Below are 19,057 nucleotides of genomic sequence, written 5' to 3'. Positions count from 1 at the left end.
TGCGATTTTTTTTTAACAAAAATAGGTAGAAGAATACGTATCGACCTAAACTGAGGAAAAATGTTTTTTATATATTTTTTGGGGATATTTATTATAGCAAAAAGTAAAAAATATTGCATTTTTTTCAAAATTTGTCGCTTTATTTTTGTTTATAGCGCAAAAAATAAAAACCGCAGAGGTGATCAAATACCACCAAAAGAAAACTCTAATTGTGGCTAAAAAAGGACGCCAATTTTGTTTGGGAGCCACGTTGCACGACTGCGCAACTGTCAGTTAAAGCGACGCAGTGCCGAATCGCAAAAAGGGGCCAGGTCCTTTACCTGCATAATGGTCCGGGTCTTAAATGGTTAAGCAGTTACACCAACAGTTTTTTTCCTTTTGGAAAAATGGTTTTGCATAAAGCTAAGCAATTTTAACCATTGTAAGCAAACTGTCAATGGTAAATGGTCAGTCACCCTGGCTATATCACCAAGTGAAATTAAGAAAAATAAATAAAACTAAGGCAGCCACCATATTTGAGGATTGATAAGACATAATATATACATTACATTTAATGCTTTTCTTGTGTTTAGATACACGTTAAGTAAACCTTTTCTTTGTCCATGCGAGACAAAACAGCAGGTTTACTTTAATTCCAGCTTCGCAACTGCATATACTATCACCTTTTCAACTACAGTATAATATGAAAAACAAAAAGCAACCATGGTTTAAAAGCTTTTTACACAACATATAAATTACTTTTGTGTTTTTGACTAGCTGTATACAGAAATGATATAAAAGTATCCACATACTTTTTTTTTTTTAGCACGTGACCCATTTAAGACAATATATTTAGTATACTTACCAAATAACAGACTTCCACAGGCAAATATCACACCAAGTATAACTGTAGCAATAAGGACAGCGAGAATAAGTGGAAGCGGAAGCTGCCTGTCTGCAATAGGACCTTTGGGTGCTGAAACAATATTAAAGAAAGTTTAGGTTCATTTCTTATCATTTCAGTATTATATGACTTTTTTCATCTAATATTCCATACATATTGAAAACCTATTCTGCTTATTAGGCCCCTTTCACACTGGGGCGTTATTCGAGTGAAGCCTCATCTGCAATCCCAATGTGCTGGTAAAGCACTGCTAAGACCCTAACGTTTTAGGCCCCTTTCACACTGGGGTGGGAGGCGTGGTGGCGGTATAGCGGCGCTAAAAATAGCGGCGCTATACTGTCGGAACTGCCGCGGGTTTCGGCCGCTAGCGGTGCGGTATTAACCCCCACTAGCGGCCGATAAAGGGTTAATACCGCCCGCAATGCGCCTCTGCAGAGGTATTACCGCGGTTTCCCATTGTTTTAAATGGGAAGGAGCGGTGGGGAGCGATACACGCCGCTCCTCTCACCGCTCCAAAGATGCTGCTGACAGGAGATTTTTTTCTCTCCCGCCAGCACATCGCCTCAGTGTGAAAGCCCTCGGGCCGTGCAGGAGTTTTTCAGGCGGTACAGCGCTATTTTTAGCGCTGTACCGCCTGAAAAACTCCTCAGTGTGAAAGGGGTCTTAGGGCGTTTTTGCAGTGCCTCAGTGGGAAAGGGTAAGGCGTTTTTACAGCGCTCTCAATTCATTTCAATGGAGAGGGGCGTTTTTGGAGATTTTTTTTCAGCGTCCAAAAGCTGCTCCAAAGATGCTGCTTGCAGGACTTTTCTAAACGCCCCGCCAGTGCAACGCCTCAGTGTGAAAGGGTAAGGCGTTTTTACAGCGCTTTCAATTCATTTCAATGGAGAGGGGCGTTTTTGGAGCATTTTTTTCAGCGCCCAAAAGCTGCTCCAAAGTTTCTGAAACTAAAATCTAATATTGTTGAAATGTGTTTGTTACATGGCCTGAACAAATTGTCTTTATGACTTGTGACGGTATTAAAATGATATCCCTGTCAAAGATTCCCTTCTCCCCATAAAAGAACATCCCATCCTGGAATCGCCATAATAAGCCACACATGAGTCAGTGCTTACTGCTGGAACAACACACCTTAATGGCAGCTTGCTGCTGGTATATATACAGTTTTCAAGCTAAATCCTCAATCAAGGAACAATGAAATCTCCACCCCCTTCTCACACACAGTGGGGGCTCTCATACAGATTATTAGGCAGACATTTCGGAGCCGACCTGAAAACACATTTTCTTTAGATAATGACATCAGTGAAGGTAATTACTAGTTGTACAGAATACATTATCTAGACAGCTTGGCCCTGCATATAGAAGAGATAATTACCACAATGAAGCAATCAGAATAATTAACATGAGTCACTTCTAATCACAGTAAACAGTAAACACAGGGCTCCTTCACACACACAATTACCCTTTGAAATAGGAATGGCTGAGGAAGGGTCATTAACATTTCAAAAGCCTGTTTAGCAGAGGGGTGAGTCACACCTGAAATCACCTGTTACACTTAACACACAGCAATATTACTTAGCAGGGAGAATTTAAACTGAAGCATCCTTCACATGACTAAATTCATTTTTCAAGAAAAATAAAATATAGAAAATACCAGAAACAGGAGAAGTATTGACGTGTGTGACGGATCTCAGATACCCCAGGTGGGCACATCCGCCAGACCTGTGTCTCCACTTCTCCAAACGCACCCGCAGCCTGCAACCTCGCCATAACCAGCCCTTAACCCCTCAATCACGAGACAATCCACACAGGTGTTGAGGGTTAAACATCCAGAGCTTAAACTCTTTATTAAATTCCAAGACATACAGTTTTACACAGAGCTAGGGACACTCCCCTTAGCCTTGTCTAAGAGGGGAGAGGGGGGGGCAAGCAACAATCAATGGAAACTGAACATTTGTACATTGAAACAGTCTACAGATACCTAATGAGTTTATGGTAAGCAGGCAGCCTCTCAATACACACCCCCTGCGGAGAGATGTCTGCAGTCTAGGCCATTGTCTATGTGTCATGAATCAACACAATTAGACACAGCAACAAGAGGGGGGGGGAGAAGGGCTGTAACATTACATTACATCCATGCCAGCTTGTCCCGGGTCTCCAGTATCTTCTGGCCCATAGTCTGTCGGTAGGAGGCACGGGCACAGTTCTTTTCAAAACACACAGTGACAGTGGGTTCTGTCACATTGTGTATTTACCAAGTGAAATTACTTGCCTCAATTGATAGATAAAGATGAAACAAATCTTCGCACATAAGTTGTACCTGTTTATCTGCTACACTCTTGTCTCTACAGCAGGGGTCTCAAGCTGGTGGTCCTCCAGCTGTTGCAGGACTACAAGTCCGTTACCCTAATCTATCACAGTCCCATCATTCCTCTGCCTATAGGAGGCATGCTTGTAACTGTCAGCCTTGCAATGCCTCATGGGAATTGTAGTTCTGCAACAACTGAAGGGCCACCAGTTTGGATCCCTGCTCTATAGCCTCCTAAAGCACACATTTGACACAGCATCTCTGAGCTCTAGAAAGCAGGAGCGGGGATCTGATGTCACACTCTGCACAGCAGAGAGCTGAGTGTAAACTGAGACCTGAGTAGAGGGAAGGGACACACCTCCTTCTATACAAAATCATAGGCAAGCATGCACAGCTGAGGCTGTCAATTAAAGGCTGTGTGGTTGAGCTCCCCTCCCCTGTCCCCCTCAATCCCTTGGGGTTGACATTAGCTGTCAGAAATGACTCTTGCAGTTTATTCGAAAAACAAATATGTTTCTTGCTTTCTGTAGTGCATAAATACCCCAACAAATCTATAACAAATTGATAGTTATTATTTCCTCATACAATTAAATTTTCAGAAAACAGAAGCTATAGGTTGAATAGTTTCCTACCTACACAGGTGATGTTATCAGCTGCCAGCATGGTCCCAGCCTCGCACACACACACTACTCTCCGATCACCGTCCTTACACATTCCAGACTTGCAATGACTGCAGTTTAAATGCAACTCGATCTGGACTTCCCCATCATTTTCCATTCCTGCGCAAATCAGAGAAAATTAGACAATGGCAATTATTGTATTGATTTGTAAATGGTCACATTGCATATTGGCATTGGGTTTACAAAAAGTTGGAGTATGTAGGTCCACATTTTACCCCAGCTTGGGCTTAACAGCGAAAATATTTGGACAGTCTAAATGTAATGTAAGGTTATGTGTAAAAATTTGGTAAATAAGGTAAAGGAAATGTTTAAATACTTTTGCAGAAATAAATACACAGTTGAAATTGTTAGTTTTTTGCTACGTTTAGTAACACTTTAAGATACGAGAAAGAGAAAGCAACCATTCAGAGCACAGTTTTAAAGCGGAGGTTCACCCGCACATGACACTATTTTCCCCTTAGATGGATGCTCGTTTTGTCTAGGGGAATCGGCTAGTTGTTTTAAAATATGATCCGTACTTAACGTTTACGAGATGCATCTTCTACGCCACTTCCGGGTATGGGCTGCGGGACTGGGCCTTCCTATTTTGATTGACAGTCTTCCGAGAGGCTTCCGATGGTCGCATCCATCACGTCACGATTTTCCGAAAGAAGCCGAACGTCGGTGCGCAGGCGCAGTATAGAGCGGCACCGACGTTCGGCTTCTTTCGGCTACGAGTGACACGATGGATGCGACCGTCGGAAGCCTCTCGGAAGACTGTCAATCAAGAAGGAACGCCCGCTCCCAAAGACCCATACCCGGAAGCGACGGAGGAGATGCATCTCGAAAACGGTAAGTACGGCTCATATTTTAAAACAACTAGCCGATTCCCCTAGACAAAACGAGCATCCATCTAAGGCAGGGGTCTCAAACTCAAATTACCTGAGGGCCACAAGACAAGTTTTCATATGCCATGGGGGGCTGCATGCAAACTTTCAAACTTCAAAAACAACAGTACTGGTGTCAGCGAACACATTATTAACCCCCAGCACTGGTGTCAGCGAGCGCATTATTACCACCAGCACTGGTGTAAGTCAGGGTTTGACAAATTTGCTTGGAATCTAGGAGCCAGCTAAAAAAGTTAGGAGCCAGAAAACGCACCCCGTCCCGACGAGCTTGCGTGCAGAAGCGAACACATACGTGAGCAGCGCCCGCATATGTAAACGGTGTTCAAACCACACATGTGAGGTATCGCCGCGATTGGTAGAGTGAGAGCAATAATTCTAGCTCCTCTGTAACTTAAAACATGCAACCTGTAGATTTTTTTAAACGTCGCCTATGAAGATTTTAAAGGGTAAAAAAGTTTGTCCGCATTCCACAAGCGGACACAATTTTGAAGCGTGACATGTTGGGTATGAATTTACTCGGCGTAACATTATCTTTCATAATATTAAAAAAAATGGGGATAACTTTACTGTTGTCTTATTTTTTAATTAAAAAAAAGTGTAATTTTTTCCCAAAAAAGTGCGCTTGTAAGACCGCTGCGCAAACACGGCGTAACAGAAAGTATTGCAACGATCGCTATTTTATTCTCTAGGGTGTTAGGATAAAAAATATATATAATGTTTGGGGGTTCTAATTAGAGGGAAGAAGATGGCAGTGAAAATAGTGTAAAATGACATTAGAATTGCTGTTTAACTTGTAATGCTTAACTTGTAATACCAACGGCCACCACCAGATGGCGCCCCTCACTTCTACCCTGCCTGCGGGCCATTTATAACTGGTCCGCGGGCCGCAAATGGCCCGCGGGCCGGTACTTTGAGACCACTGATCTAAGGGGAAAACATAAAAAAAAACATAATTGGGTGAACTCCCGCTTTAAATACATTTTGCTGCTTACAACCTGGCAGCTTGACTTTTTACTTTATGGTAGTGTTGGGCGAGCTGTTCAGGCCGAGAAAAATATCGACCCGAACATCGACTGTTTGGGTGTTCGCTAAACGCCCAAATTTCCTGTGCGTTTGGCGGGATGTTCGAACCAGATGCAATGACCCAACATGCACCGGTCACGAGTTGGCCCTGCTCCTTATCTATTTAGGAACTATCAGATGGCAAAGGAGGCATTCTTTTTTCGTGTCTGGCGGTGCGACGGGTGTTGTGATTGATGATGGATCTACATTGGGGAACATTATTATTATTATTTTTTTAAATTAAATGAATTAAAGGATTTGTCAAAAACACTTGTAATGTTTTTATTTATTCTTGACAGTTTTTTTAGGTGAATACTACTATAATACCTATTCATTCATGTTAAAGGGAGCTTCCATATTCCAATAAGTTCACAGACCCCGACAACCACTGACCAGGGTTGTGGGGAAAGCCTCAAAGCACCTTCCCCATTTGAGGGCATGCGGCCTTGTATGGTTCAGGGGGGGCACTCGCTCGTCCTCCTCCCTTTTATGACCTGCTGGGCTGCATGCTTGGATAAGGGTCTGGTATGAATTTTGGGGGAACCTTTTTTTTTTATTTTGGTGTAGGGTTCACCTCAAAATTCATACCAGACCCAAAGGGCCTGGTATGGACTGGAGGGGGGTGGCTTTTTTCTTTCTTTTTTTTAAATAGCCAGGTGCAGGCAATTGCAACCGGGAGTCAATTTAAATGTGATTTGAATCATTTGCTTTCTTTAGAAATATCATTTTTTTCCTGCAGCATGTTCTATACATGCTATAAATTCACGATTTTACAGGCAGACTTAAAGCGGTAGTTCACCCCCCCCCCCCGACACATTTTACCATCGAGACAGGCATTGTAGCGCGAGCTACAGTATGCCTGTCCCGATTTTTTTAACCCCGGACTCACCTTGTAATCGGAGATCGTATTTTTCGGCTCCCGCGGGGAATGGGCGTGCCTATGGAGAGGGAGGATGATTGACGGCCGGCCCTGGCACGTCACTCTCCCCGAAGACAGCCGGAGTAGGTCTCGGCTCTTCACGGCGCCTGCGCACAGGCTATGCGCACGCGTCGTGAAGACCAAGCCTATTTCGGCTATTTCCGGAGAAGCGTGACGCGCCAGAGCCGGCCGTCAATCATCCTCCGTCTCCATAGGCACGCCCATTCCCCGGTATCTTCGATGGACGACTACAAGGTGAGTACGGGGGTAAAAAATTCGGGACAGGCATACTGTAGCTCGCGCTACAATGCCTGATTTTAAGGTAAAAGAAATTTTTTTTTTTTTCGTCGATAGGGTGAACCCCCGCTTTAAGGGACCCCCCAGGCACTATATAATTTTTTTGGGGGATTTTTTTTTTATTGTTTTAATTCAAACAATACAGGTTACATCAAGCCACCCCCCCCCCCCCAAACCTTATCAAATTTAGTCAGGGCCCCCCTATTCAAGTAAGTAGCCTTATAGCAGGGGACAACCTTATTAACCAGTACTTTCCAAGACTCCAAAGTAGGTGCTACATTGCTCTTCCAGGATAAAAAAATATGTTTTTTAGCATAGAATAGTAACAAGGTAAGGAGGGTCCGTATAGCTCTGGTCGTGGCCAAGGGCTCCACTATATGCAAAAGACATACCTCGATGAACATGAGGATAGAAATGGAAGTGACCTCCCTGATACAGGAGGCAATTGCTTGCCAGTAGGATTGTATTAATGGGCATTCCCAAAAGTTATGTAGAAAGCCAGCCATGGGTGCCGCACACCTCCCCATGCACTATATTTAAAATAATTTTTCATTTTTATTATTTCACCTTAAAGGGGTTGTAAAGGTAACATTTTTTCTCCTAAATAGCCTTCTTTACCTTAGTGCAGTCCTCCTTCACTTACCTCATCCTTCGATTTTGCTTTTAAATGTCCTTATTTCTTCTGAAACACCCTCACTTCCTGTTCTTCTGTCTGTAACTCCACACAGTAATGCAAGGCTTTCTCCCTGGTGTGGAGTGTTGTGCTCGACCCCTCCCTTGAGGGGGCGAGCAGGAGAGTCAGGACGCCCACTAACGCAAGCTCCTTTCTCTATCTGCAATGTAGAGAGTGTCCTGACTCTCCTGCTCGCCCCTCCCCCCTCAAGGGAGGGGGCGAGCATGACACTCCACACCAGGGAGAAAGCCTTGCATTACTGTGTGGAGTTACAGACAGAAGAACAGGCAGTGAGGATTTCTCAGAAGAAATAAGGACATTTAAAAGCAAAATCGAAGGATGAGGTAAGTGAAGGAGGACTGCACTGAGGTAAAGAAGCTATTTAGGGAATTTTTTTTTACCTTTACAACCCCTTTAAGCATCATTAAAATTACTGCTCCTTTAAAAACTACAGTAAAACCTTGGATTGCAAGCATAATTCGTTCCAGTAACATGCTGGTACTCCAAAGCTCTCGTATAGCAAAGCAAATTTTCCCATAATAAATAATGCAAACTTGATTCGTTCCACAACCATTTTTTCAGGGAAGACTGGCCTGCAGTAGACCGATCTGAAAGTGAGGATTGAAGCGCTTGTGGAGTGTGGAAGGGATGACATTGATGGCGGTGCAGAGGACGGTCTATGTGGACAGCTCCCCCAGATGCCTGCATACATTAGATGTGCCTGTTTTTATCATCAACCATGTGAGCTGATATATATTGTACCTTCATTAAATGTAACCATTTTGCTACACTTAGAGATGCCTCTCTTCTCTGTTATACTTAGTTACCCTACTTTTATATCAAGACATTGCTTGTTTATCAAGTCAAAATTTATTTTAAAAAACATTGCTTTCTTGCAAAACAATCTTAAACCAAGTAAGTCTCAATCCAAGGTTTTACTGTATTGTTTTTAAGATTTTTTTTGCATTGATACATGTTCCCCAGGGCAATACCCAGACTCCCAAACCCTTTTTACAGCCAATTGCTTGCATACCAGTCTTCAAAATGGTAACTCATGTTTGGCTCCCACAGACTTCAATGGAGTTTGCAATTCGGGGTGAACTTTTGCCCTGTTCGGGAATTTTGCTACAAACCCAACAGGGGGGTGTTTGGCCCATCTCTACTTTACGGTGAAGGATTTTATCACTCTTCTGGGTGGTGTGCTATACTTTTATATTTACAGTATATTTCACCATGTTCTATGCCTTTACAAATGCCCCAAGTACAAAAATATACCTTATAATCTTCCAGAAACCCAGTGAGCCTAAATGTTCTTCTAATGCAGTGGTCTCCAAACTGCGGCCCGAGGGCCGGATGTGGCCTTTTGCTTGCCTTTATCCGGCCCTTGGGGCACTATCCCTCCCACTGATACGAGACACTATTCTGCCATCTGACCCCAGATGGAGCACCATTTCCCCCGTTGACACAACTAATAGAGCACTATTCCTCCCTATGATACCAGCAACGGGGCAATATTCCTCCCCTAATACCAGATGTTTACTAACAATGATTCCAGGCAGAACATTTCCACTCCTGCTGGCCAAAGTCTGGCCCTCCAAGAGTCTGAGGGACAATAAACCGGCCCTTTGTTTAGAATGTTTGGAGACCCCTGTTCTAATGGAATACAAAATGCCTTCTTCTCCCCTCATCTCTATACATCAGGCCTCGTACACACGACCGAGTTTCTCGGCAAAAACCAGCAAGAAACTTTCTTTTTTTTTTTTTTTTTGCCAAGGAAACCGGTCGTGTGTACACTTTTCGACTAGGAAACTGTCGAGGATCTCGTCGAGCCAAAAAGAGAGCATGTCTTCTTTTTCCTCGACGGCAATGGAGAAATTTGGCTCGCCGAGATCCTCGACAGCCTAACAAGGAACTCGTTGAGCAAAACGATGTGTTTCGCCCGTCGAGTTTCTCGGTCGTGTGTACGAGGCTTAAGAGGGAACTGATCTGAAGCTCAATAGGGTGAGCACTCAGGCAGGTCTGACAACAGTATTTGAGATTTCGGTGCGGCAAAGGCAGTGTTGTCAGGTCACTACAGGAATTCAGGAGCTCATATGATATTTGACAAATCAACAGGTGTTTCTCTGTCCTTGAAATATTTACAAAGATAAAAAACATAGAGAAATGTCCATAGATACTTTTTTAGCTTTGCATAAGTTGTTCTGTGAGAGAAGAGTTCTGTAGCAGTGGATTTCCTGCACCCTTTAACCCCCCCCCTTCTTTATTTCTTTGTATTCGAGATACCTGGTTATACTGTGAACCTTGTCTATAAAAGAAATCCAAAACAGATTATACAGTGAAGAAAACAGGATAGTCCAGGCACACAGAATCATAAATAATGTTGAAATATTGCTAACTTCAATTTGTCTGCTTAGAAAAAGTGATCTCACCAGCCAAGGGCTGAAGAAACAGCTCTCCAGAGGTATTAATGAATGAAACACCATCCTGCCCATCAGTGGAGATATCATCCAGCTCGGTTGCATGGCCACCTATAAAACATAAGGGAACAGAGGTGAACTGGAACACAGCACTTTCCATGTCTGGTACTTTTCAAGTAGTCAAACGTATAGTGCACAATGTATAAGCAATCAATAATAGTAACTATAACCAAGGCTCAGATCACTTCCAGAGATGCTCTAGGTTTCTAACACTAAAAGCTGTCATTCACAGTCTTTACTTTCTTAGAATACTTTCCTAGAACATATTTGTGTGGTGCTTTTGTTTTACTGTGTTTAAAACAATGGGACTTATTTATTTATCATCCAAAATTTCCTTTGTCACCAACCCCCTGTCCAGAAGGGGAAAAGAACCTGATTTATAGTTCAAGGTGAGTGAGTTTAATCCACACATATATTATCACAAGGCTTTGTAACCAAGCTCTGCAACTTCATGAAACAAAGCATTTTTGCATTATTGGTAGAATACATGGGATCCTCTGTAGCATAGAGCCAAGGATTTCCTACATTTTCGAAAGAAACCCTCCAGAAGAGGGTTCTGCCTGATGCTCCAAGACTGGGATGGTTGAGTCTGCCCACTGCTAGATGCTAGACATGTGCACAAAAAATAAATAAATAAAATGTATTTAGTTACTCCCGAAATTAGTTTTTTCGTTAAAAATTGCATTCATCTGAAATTCCGAATGAATTAAGGTAGAATCTGTCATTGAAGGCTTATGGTGTCTGTCGAATGTTCAAAGAAGATTCGACGGAGCAGATAAACTGTAAGACGCTGCAATCGTACATTTCCAGTCGAATGTTCCGCCTACTAAGCTAGCTAAAGTAGAATTCTAATGTTGTATGACTAGTAATAATTATATTTATTAATTATTATTACTAGACAACCAACATTAGAATTTTTCTATAGCCTATGGGCGGATGCATTTGACCGGAAATGTACGATTGCAGCGTCTTACAGTTTAGCTGCTCCGTCTAATCTTCTTAGAACTTTCGACAGACACCATAAGCCTTCAATGACAGATTCAACGTTTGTATGTTTTTCACTGCTTTGCCGAATCTTCATCGTTCATGTTGAATTGTCTACTCCAACAGTCAACCGACTTTGACATTCGTTTCTCCAAGTGCAAACTTCTAGCTATTTTACTGCTCCTCCTCTTTGGTTACAATCAGCCAACAACATTCATCATCATAATTTTTATTTTACTTTCCCCACCCAATTCCAGCAGCGATCTTTTCTCTCTATGTAGAATCTTTTCTCTCTATAATGTTGAATCTTTTCTCTCTATGTCAAATCTTTTCTCTCTATAATGTCGAATCTTTTCTCTCTATGTCGAATCTATTCTCTCTATGTCGAATCTTTTCTCTCTATGTCGAATCTTTTCTCTCTATGTCAAATCTTTTCTCTCTATAACAGTGTATCTTTTCTCTCTATAGCGTTGAATCTTTTCTCTCTATGTCAAATCTTTTCTCTCTATAATGTTGAATCTTTTCTCTCTATAATGTTGAATCTTTTCCCTCTATGTCGAATCTTTTCTCTCTATAATGTTGAATCTTTTTTCTCTATGTCAAATCTTTTCTCTCTATATCGAATCTTTTCTCTCTATAATGTCAAATCTTTTCTCTCTATGTCAAATCTTCTCTCTCTATGTCAAATCTTTTCTCTCTATAATGTTGAATCTTTTCTCTCTATGTCGAATCTTTTCTCTCTATAATGTCAAATCTTTTCTCTTTATGTCAAATCTTTTCTCTTTATAATGTCAAATCTTTTATCTCTATAATGTCGAATCTTTTCTCTCTATAATGTCGAATCTTTTCTCTCTTTAATGTCAAATCTTTTCTCTCTATGTAGAATAATCTCGGACTAATAGAGTTAAGGTTAGGCACATTGGACCACAGGTTCGATAGATACAGATTGTTATTGTCAGCGTCATGTCGAATCTCCTATCTATATCAAACTGTTGTCGCAACGAAAAAGAAAATAAAGCATTTGTTTATGTCGGATCTTTCGGTTTTCGGACTCTGTGCTTTCGTTATCGTTTGTTAAAATGATAGCGAAAATATCTGAAATTCTGATGAAAATGCATTCGGACAAAAACGAATGCACATGTCTACTAGATGCTGATGTTGCAAGCAGAAGACCAAACTGGCAGACAGAGGCATAATCCACAAAACAAACAAGCTAACAGTTTAAGAAACTAGAGCCAGAAGGTCTAAAATCCAACACATTTCTGGGGTTTGTGAAATAACCCCCTTTGTCAGGGATAAAAAAAACACATTGAACATTAAATTGTAACAAAATTATAAATTGTGGTTTGGTAATTAGAAGAGATACTGTAAAAAATATAGCTCCAAAATTTAGTGATTTAAAATATAAAGTAAATAAAAATAAGATTGGTACTGCGAATCATAAAGCCCCATTCTTAATAATTACACAATCTACAGTACCAATGTTATTTTTATAATCTTGAAGCTATATTTTTTACAGGTGTACAGGATGCCAGGGATGGGTCCCAAATGGTAGATCATATCACCGTTGTTTGGATTATGGTTCCTTTAGGAGGGATGATCAGCAGTTTTGGAGCACTCTGGATTAAAAAATCCCACCTGCGAGATAGACCTGATAAAGGCAAGAACAACCAGCATGTTGATGATGTGTTGTGTGGAGCAGGACACAGTGGGGGTGATTTACTAAACGCAAATAGACCGCAGTTGCCCTCTGCAAGAATAGTTGCACCAGAGCTTAGTAAATGAGCAGAAGCTCTACTGTTTTCCATCATCCAATCATGTGTAAGCAAAAACGCTGTATTTATTTATTTTCCTTTCATGTGATTTGATATTCTTTGTAAAGTGAAACTTTACCTTATTTACTAAGCTCTGGAGCAACTGCACTTGCAAAGTGCAAAGTCTATTTGCCTTTAGTAAATCAACCCCAGTGTGAGAGGGCTGTGGGCTGTTTGTCTGCTGGACTTTTGTGACCCTTTCTGAACTTTTGGAGCTGGGAACTTTAAAACCAAGTTATGCTGGTGGTAAGCCAAAGCTTTGTGCACAGACCCGGGTCTGAACCTATGAACTCTGCTGTGTTTAGTAATGTCTCTTCTTGCTGAGCCACCTGGGATGCTGGACAGCTCCCTGGACAATTCCTTGAATGATCTTGCCTAAACGCTGTTTTTCTTGAACATTGAACTCTTTGCTCCTCCCATGAATGTCCTGATTTATGTTATGTCTCTGCGCTTGTTGTTTGCCAGATTATTGTGCTCTCTCCAGCCAATATCTCTCTCTCTTGTCACTTCTGCTGCCATCCTTTCATTACCACTCATTGTTGACTTTAGGCTTGTTCCTCGACTATGCTTCTGCTTGATCTCAACCTACAACCACTTGTTATCGACCTGGTCTATGGATTATGCTTCTGCTTGTCCCTACCTGTTATAGCTACTGGACTCTGGTTTGCTCTCCTCCTGGTGGGGCGATCCTGAGGTCTTCAACCTGGTGCTAACTTACAGCAAAACCCATCTGCATCATCTGGAGCTCTGGTGAACACTGGTTAGTACTTAAACTCCGACCTCAGATGAACTCACCAGGGTGACCTGCTTCTGTACTTATCTATCTGGTTGGTCGGTGCCTCTTCTGAGCTATAGCTACTGGCCTCCGAGCCTGACTTCAGACCTTGACACTTTGTATTGTAACAGAGTATATAAACGGTTTTGTTTGTTTTGCTGACTATATTCTGTTTTGTTTGCCCTTCTCAGAGAAATAAAGACTGTTTTAATAAAAGATACGGCTAGCTAGTGACCCAAAAGTCCAAATATCACACAGGATCAGTACTGTTTACCAAAACACAACTTTAGGTTATATACCTATTCATATATATGTATATATTAATACTTCTTTAATTTTTTCTTATTTTCTTTCTTACACCATCATGCTTTAAATCTCTTACATTTAGCAATACTGAGCATCAACCTACCTTGGTATCCTCCTCCACCTCCACCAGATGTACATGGACCTCCACCACCACCAAAGCCACCATAGATGTCCCACTGAAGAGTGGCTCTTGCCTGATAGCAAGATTGACCCCCTTCTGCTCCTTCAAGAAGAGATTTCCCAGCCCATGGCAACTCCGTAATGTCACTCCATCCACCACCTCCACCTGTGAAACAGAACAAGAACAGTAAAGGTCATTTTTAGAAATTGTGTTTATTTAGAAACATGCTAATAGCGATACCCTTAGTCCCACAAATACTTGTTGAGCCTGCCAGTGAAGTCCACCTAATGCAGCTTCTTGTGTTGGGTTGGCAACAATGCTACATTTACCCTGAATTCAGAGCAGTGTTGCCACTCTAGCTTATCAATGAAACCAGGTCACACCTAGTCATGCCTATTATTTACTAGCTTGACTATCTCCTGCTGTTAGCTGCACTGTCTGAAATGGGAAGCAAATGAGACACAAATTAGGGAGAATTTCACTTGGTAAGGTAGGCACCTTACCGAGTGGTACTTTGTAACATGGCAGTACTGTCACAATTATTTTGGTGATGGAAATACTATCTTGATTAAAAAAATAAAGCCAGGATAATGATAGGAGACAACCTAGTACAGTCCACCAATCAGAAGTTGTTACTAGTACTTAAGAAATATTAGTAGTCTCACAGTGCATGAATAGTTTTAGATTCTTTACGGCGTGTAGTAAATAACTGCAATTGGCAAATTCCTTTGTGATATGCAATTTGTATATAATATTCTCTCTTCTATGTAATCACTGTCTGAGGTTCAGTGAAAAATCTGGTTCACTTTTACATGAAGGTGGTAGGAGCGGTTTGCTTTTCTTGCATTCTATACTACAATTTTAATGGCCTTTTTGTACATATACTCCAATTTTATCTAATAAATACTACACCATATTTGCTGCATTCATGGCTCCCCGTTATCTTTTTTTAAGCAGTATAACCCCATTGAAGAGGTTCATGGATTCATCGCTGTTTACTCCACTTCCACCTGGATGCTGATCATTGGTACAGGACCTGGCTGACATCATTGTCTGTTTAAGTGTTTTATAACACAAGGCTCATCTTTATTCATCGTCTGGTGAGTGTATTATATACTGGTGGTGGGATATCACTGTGGAGATTCTACAGTTTGGATGGAATACTCTCTACTTAAGATGCTAGCTGCCAGCTAACGTCTGACACATGTTTTGACACCCCTCAGTTCCCTTGAAACGAGATTTTCGAAGAGACTCATTAATTTGTTTTTTATCCACTTTTGCACTTTATGTTCAACTATGAATTGAGAGATTCCTTCATATGTTAGTTTTTACATTGGATAATCTTTCACTGTATTAATTTTTTAGCGATACACCCATTTGACTTTATATTGTTTAAGGATTGTATATTCACCTTTTGTGTGCTAGCAGCACCTTTGTTGTTACACTGTGCAATAACTTACTTTCGAATTTATCATAAACTAGCTGAATACCCGGCGTTGCCCGGTCTTCCTATCTTAACCTTTTGGGGAGGAAAATCATAGTAATATAAATATACCCATCTTTTATATAAGGGTGTAGGTAAGGGTTAATTTAACTGTCATATATTTTTATTTGGCATATAAGTAATATGTGTACCAGGTATTATTGAAATATCTCCAGGCGTACAGAAGTTATGTGGGAACATACATTTCCCATTGATTTGCATGGGACTTTAAACAAAAACCCTGACCCTCACAAATGGGGGTAGTTAAGGGATAAATTAACTATCCTATAGTTTAAGTGGACATCTAAGTAACATGTGGCCAAGCGTTATCGAAATATCTACAGCCGTTTGGAAGTTATGAAGTAACATGTATTTCCCATAGAGTTGAATGGGACTTTAAAGAAAAACCCCGACCATGGCAAATGGGGGTGGGTAAGGGTTAAACCACCTATCCTATGTTTGTTGCTGACATATAAGTAACATGTGTGCCAAGTTTCATGTTAATATCTTTAGCCGTTTGGACGTGATGCTGGAACATACATTCATACATACATACATACACACACACACACACACACACACGTTGAGTTTTATATATATAGATTTCCTTTTTTTTTTGCTAAGAGCTTCATGTCACCTCACTTCAGACTATCATTTCTATACACCCAAGTTTAATGCACCTCACATAACCATTTAGTATGTGTATGTTGGGGAAATGCATCAGTAGAGCCTGACTGAGTGACGTCATTATGTATGCTTGCAATTGGGACCCGTGGCGGAACTTAGAGTGGATTGTAACATACGCTGTAACATATGCTGTGTATTATATTGCTGCCATAGTAAGTGCATTATCTCATTATGAAATGCTATAGCGATGTTACTGCACCATGAGACTTCTCCTTTGTTCTTTATCGGTAATGTGGCTGTGAGTTTCATATAAATGGTGCTCTATGCTGGTGATCCCTATTGGGCAGATGGTCCTCTGAGCTGGTAGGCGGAGTGTTATATTGTTCACAAAGGCATTTAGATCTCCTGTGCTGAGATCCATTACATTTAGTAAGCTGCCTTGCATGATTGGTCTCACTCAAGCACTGAAGCACTTTAATTTGGCAACTGCTTTTGGCACTTTGAATACCTTTTGAACACTGGATTGAATCTGTTGTATTTGGGACATTTGCTTGTCTTGGACTTTTCACAAATACTTTTCAGGACTAATATATATTTATTTGTTATTCTTTTATTATTGTAAGCACTTAACCTAATTTTTTCATTTTTATATTTGATATATATACACTATATTGCCAGAAGTATTGGGACACCCATCCAAATCATTGGATTCAGGTGTTCCAATCACCTTCATGGCCACAGGTGTATAAAATCAAGCACCTAGGCATGCAGACTGCTTCTACAAACATTTGTGAAAGAATGGGTTGCTCTCAGGAGCTCAGTGAATTCAAGCGTGGTACCATGATGGGTTGCCACCTCTGTAATAAGTCCATCCTTGATTGTTCCTTGCTACTAAATATTCCAGTGTCAACTGGTATTATAACAAAGTGGAAGCAACTGGGAACAACAGAAACTCAACCACAAAGCAGTAGGCCATGTAAAATGATAGAGCGGGATCCGCACCTGCTGAAGCGCACAGTATGCAGAAGTCCCCAACTGTCTGCAGAGTCAATAGCTATAGATCTCCAAACTTCATGTGGCCTTCAGATTAGCACAACAACAGTGTGCAAAGAGCTTCATGGAATGGGTTTCCATGGCCGAGCAGCTGTATCCAAGCATTACATCACCAAGTGCAATGCAAAGCGTCGGATGCAGTGGTGTAAGGCATGTCGCAACTGGAACCCTAGAGCAGTGGTGATGTGTTCTCTGGAGTGACGAATCATGCTTCTCTGTTTGGCAATCCAATGGATGTGTCTGAATTTGGCAGTTGCCAAGAGAACGGTACTTGCCTGACGGCATTATGATAATTGTAACGTTTGGTGGAGGGAAGATTATGGTGTTGGGTTGTTTTTCAGGGCTTGGGCTTGGCTTCTTAGTTCCAGTGAGGGGAACTCTTAAGGCATCTGCATACCAAGACAATTTCATGCTCCCAACTTTGTGTAAACAGTTTGGGGATGGCGCCTTCCTCTTTCAACATGACTGCGCACCAGTGCACAAAGCAAAGTCCATAAAGACATGGATGAGCAAGTTTGGGGAGGAACTTGACTGGCCTGCACAGAGTCCTAACCTCAACCCGATAGAACACCTTTGGGATGGATTAGAGCAGAGACTGCAAGCCAGGCTTTCTTGTCTAACATCAATGCCTGACCTCACAAATGCACTTCTGGAAGAATGGTCAAACATTCCCATAAACACACTTCAAACCTTTGTGGACAGCCTTCCCAGAAGAGTTGCAGCTGTTATAGCTGCAAAGGGTAGGCCAACCCAATATTGAACTCTACAGACTAAGACTGGGATGCCATTAAAGTTCATATGCGTGTGAAGGGAATCTTTAAAATCCATCTACACAATGGCCTGCGACGGGAACGGAGAACGGCGCCAAATTCAAAAAGGTAAACAAACACAATACATACAGTATACTGTAATCTTATAGATTACACTACTCTGCATTAACCCCCCTGGCGGTATTCCCGAGTCTGACTCGGGGTGAGATTTTTGGGCTACGATCGGTAACCCAGAGTCAGACTCAGGCTTGCCTCGCTGAATCCACAAGCATGGTTTACTTACCTTGTCCCTGGATCCAGCGATGCCACCGCGCTGTGTGAGCGAGCGGGACCTCGCTCGATTCACACAGTGCCTCTGTGTGCCGCCGATCTCCGTTCCCTGCGACGGGAGCGGAGAACGGTGCCAAATTCTAAAAGGTAAACAAACACAATACATACAGTATACTGTAATCTTATAGATTACAGTACTGTATGTTAAAAATACACCCCCCCCCCCCTTTCAGCACCTTTTTTCTGAAATAATCATACCGCCAGGGAGGTTAAGGAAAAAAAACACTTCAAGTGCAGTTCCCACCAATCCCCCCCATACTTACATGAGCCTGATCTCAATCCAGCGCTGTGCTCGAAAGCAGTATCTCTCTCTCCACATTGCCTCAGATAAAGCAGTAGAAACGATTGGCTCCTGCTTATGTCAGTCAAAGACAGTAAACATAGTGCGGGGGTGGGGCCAAGTCGCACTCTGTGTGTGTATGGAGGCACAGAGCTGGCTCAGGATTGAGCTTGCACGCCTGCCCCTATAGCAATCACTTGCAATGGGGGAAGACACTGAAGAGGAGGAGCAGGGGTCGCCAGTGAGGGAACCCCAGAAGAGGAGGATTGGAGCTGCTCTGTGCAAAACCATTGCATAGAGCAGGTAAGTATAACGTGTTTGTTATTTTCAA

At 41.8% G+C, this 19,057-nt stretch overlaps 1 protein-coding gene across 1 annotated transcript in view; it reads right to left on the bottom strand.

Moving 5' to 3' along the window:
- The window catches only part of LTK (leukocyte receptor tyrosine kinase), a 292,808-nt gene that overhangs the window by 54,625 nt on the left and 219,126 nt on the right, over positions 1-19,057 (bottom strand). Inside the window, exons 16-19 of the mRNA XM_040331968.1 lie at positions 14,166-14,348; positions 10,136-10,234; positions 3,821-3,967; positions 845-955 (exon numbers count right to left, since the gene is read on the bottom strand). Of these exons, the coding sequence (XP_040187902.1) occupies positions 845-955; positions 3,821-3,967; positions 10,136-10,234; positions 14,166-14,348 (540 nt within the window). The remainder of the gene's footprint in view (positions 1-844; positions 956-3,820; positions 3,968-10,135; positions 10,235-14,165; positions 14,349-19,057) is intronic.

The sequence above is a fragment of the Rana temporaria genome, chromosome 13 (genome assembly GCF_905171775.1).
Source record: "Rana temporaria chromosome 13, aRanTem1.1, whole genome shotgun sequence".
Taxonomy (NCBI): domain Eukaryota; kingdom Metazoa; phylum Chordata; class Amphibia; order Anura; family Ranidae; genus Rana; species Rana temporaria.
Note: the sequence above shows the minus strand (reverse complement) of the source record. Positions and strands in the feature narration are given on the sequence as shown.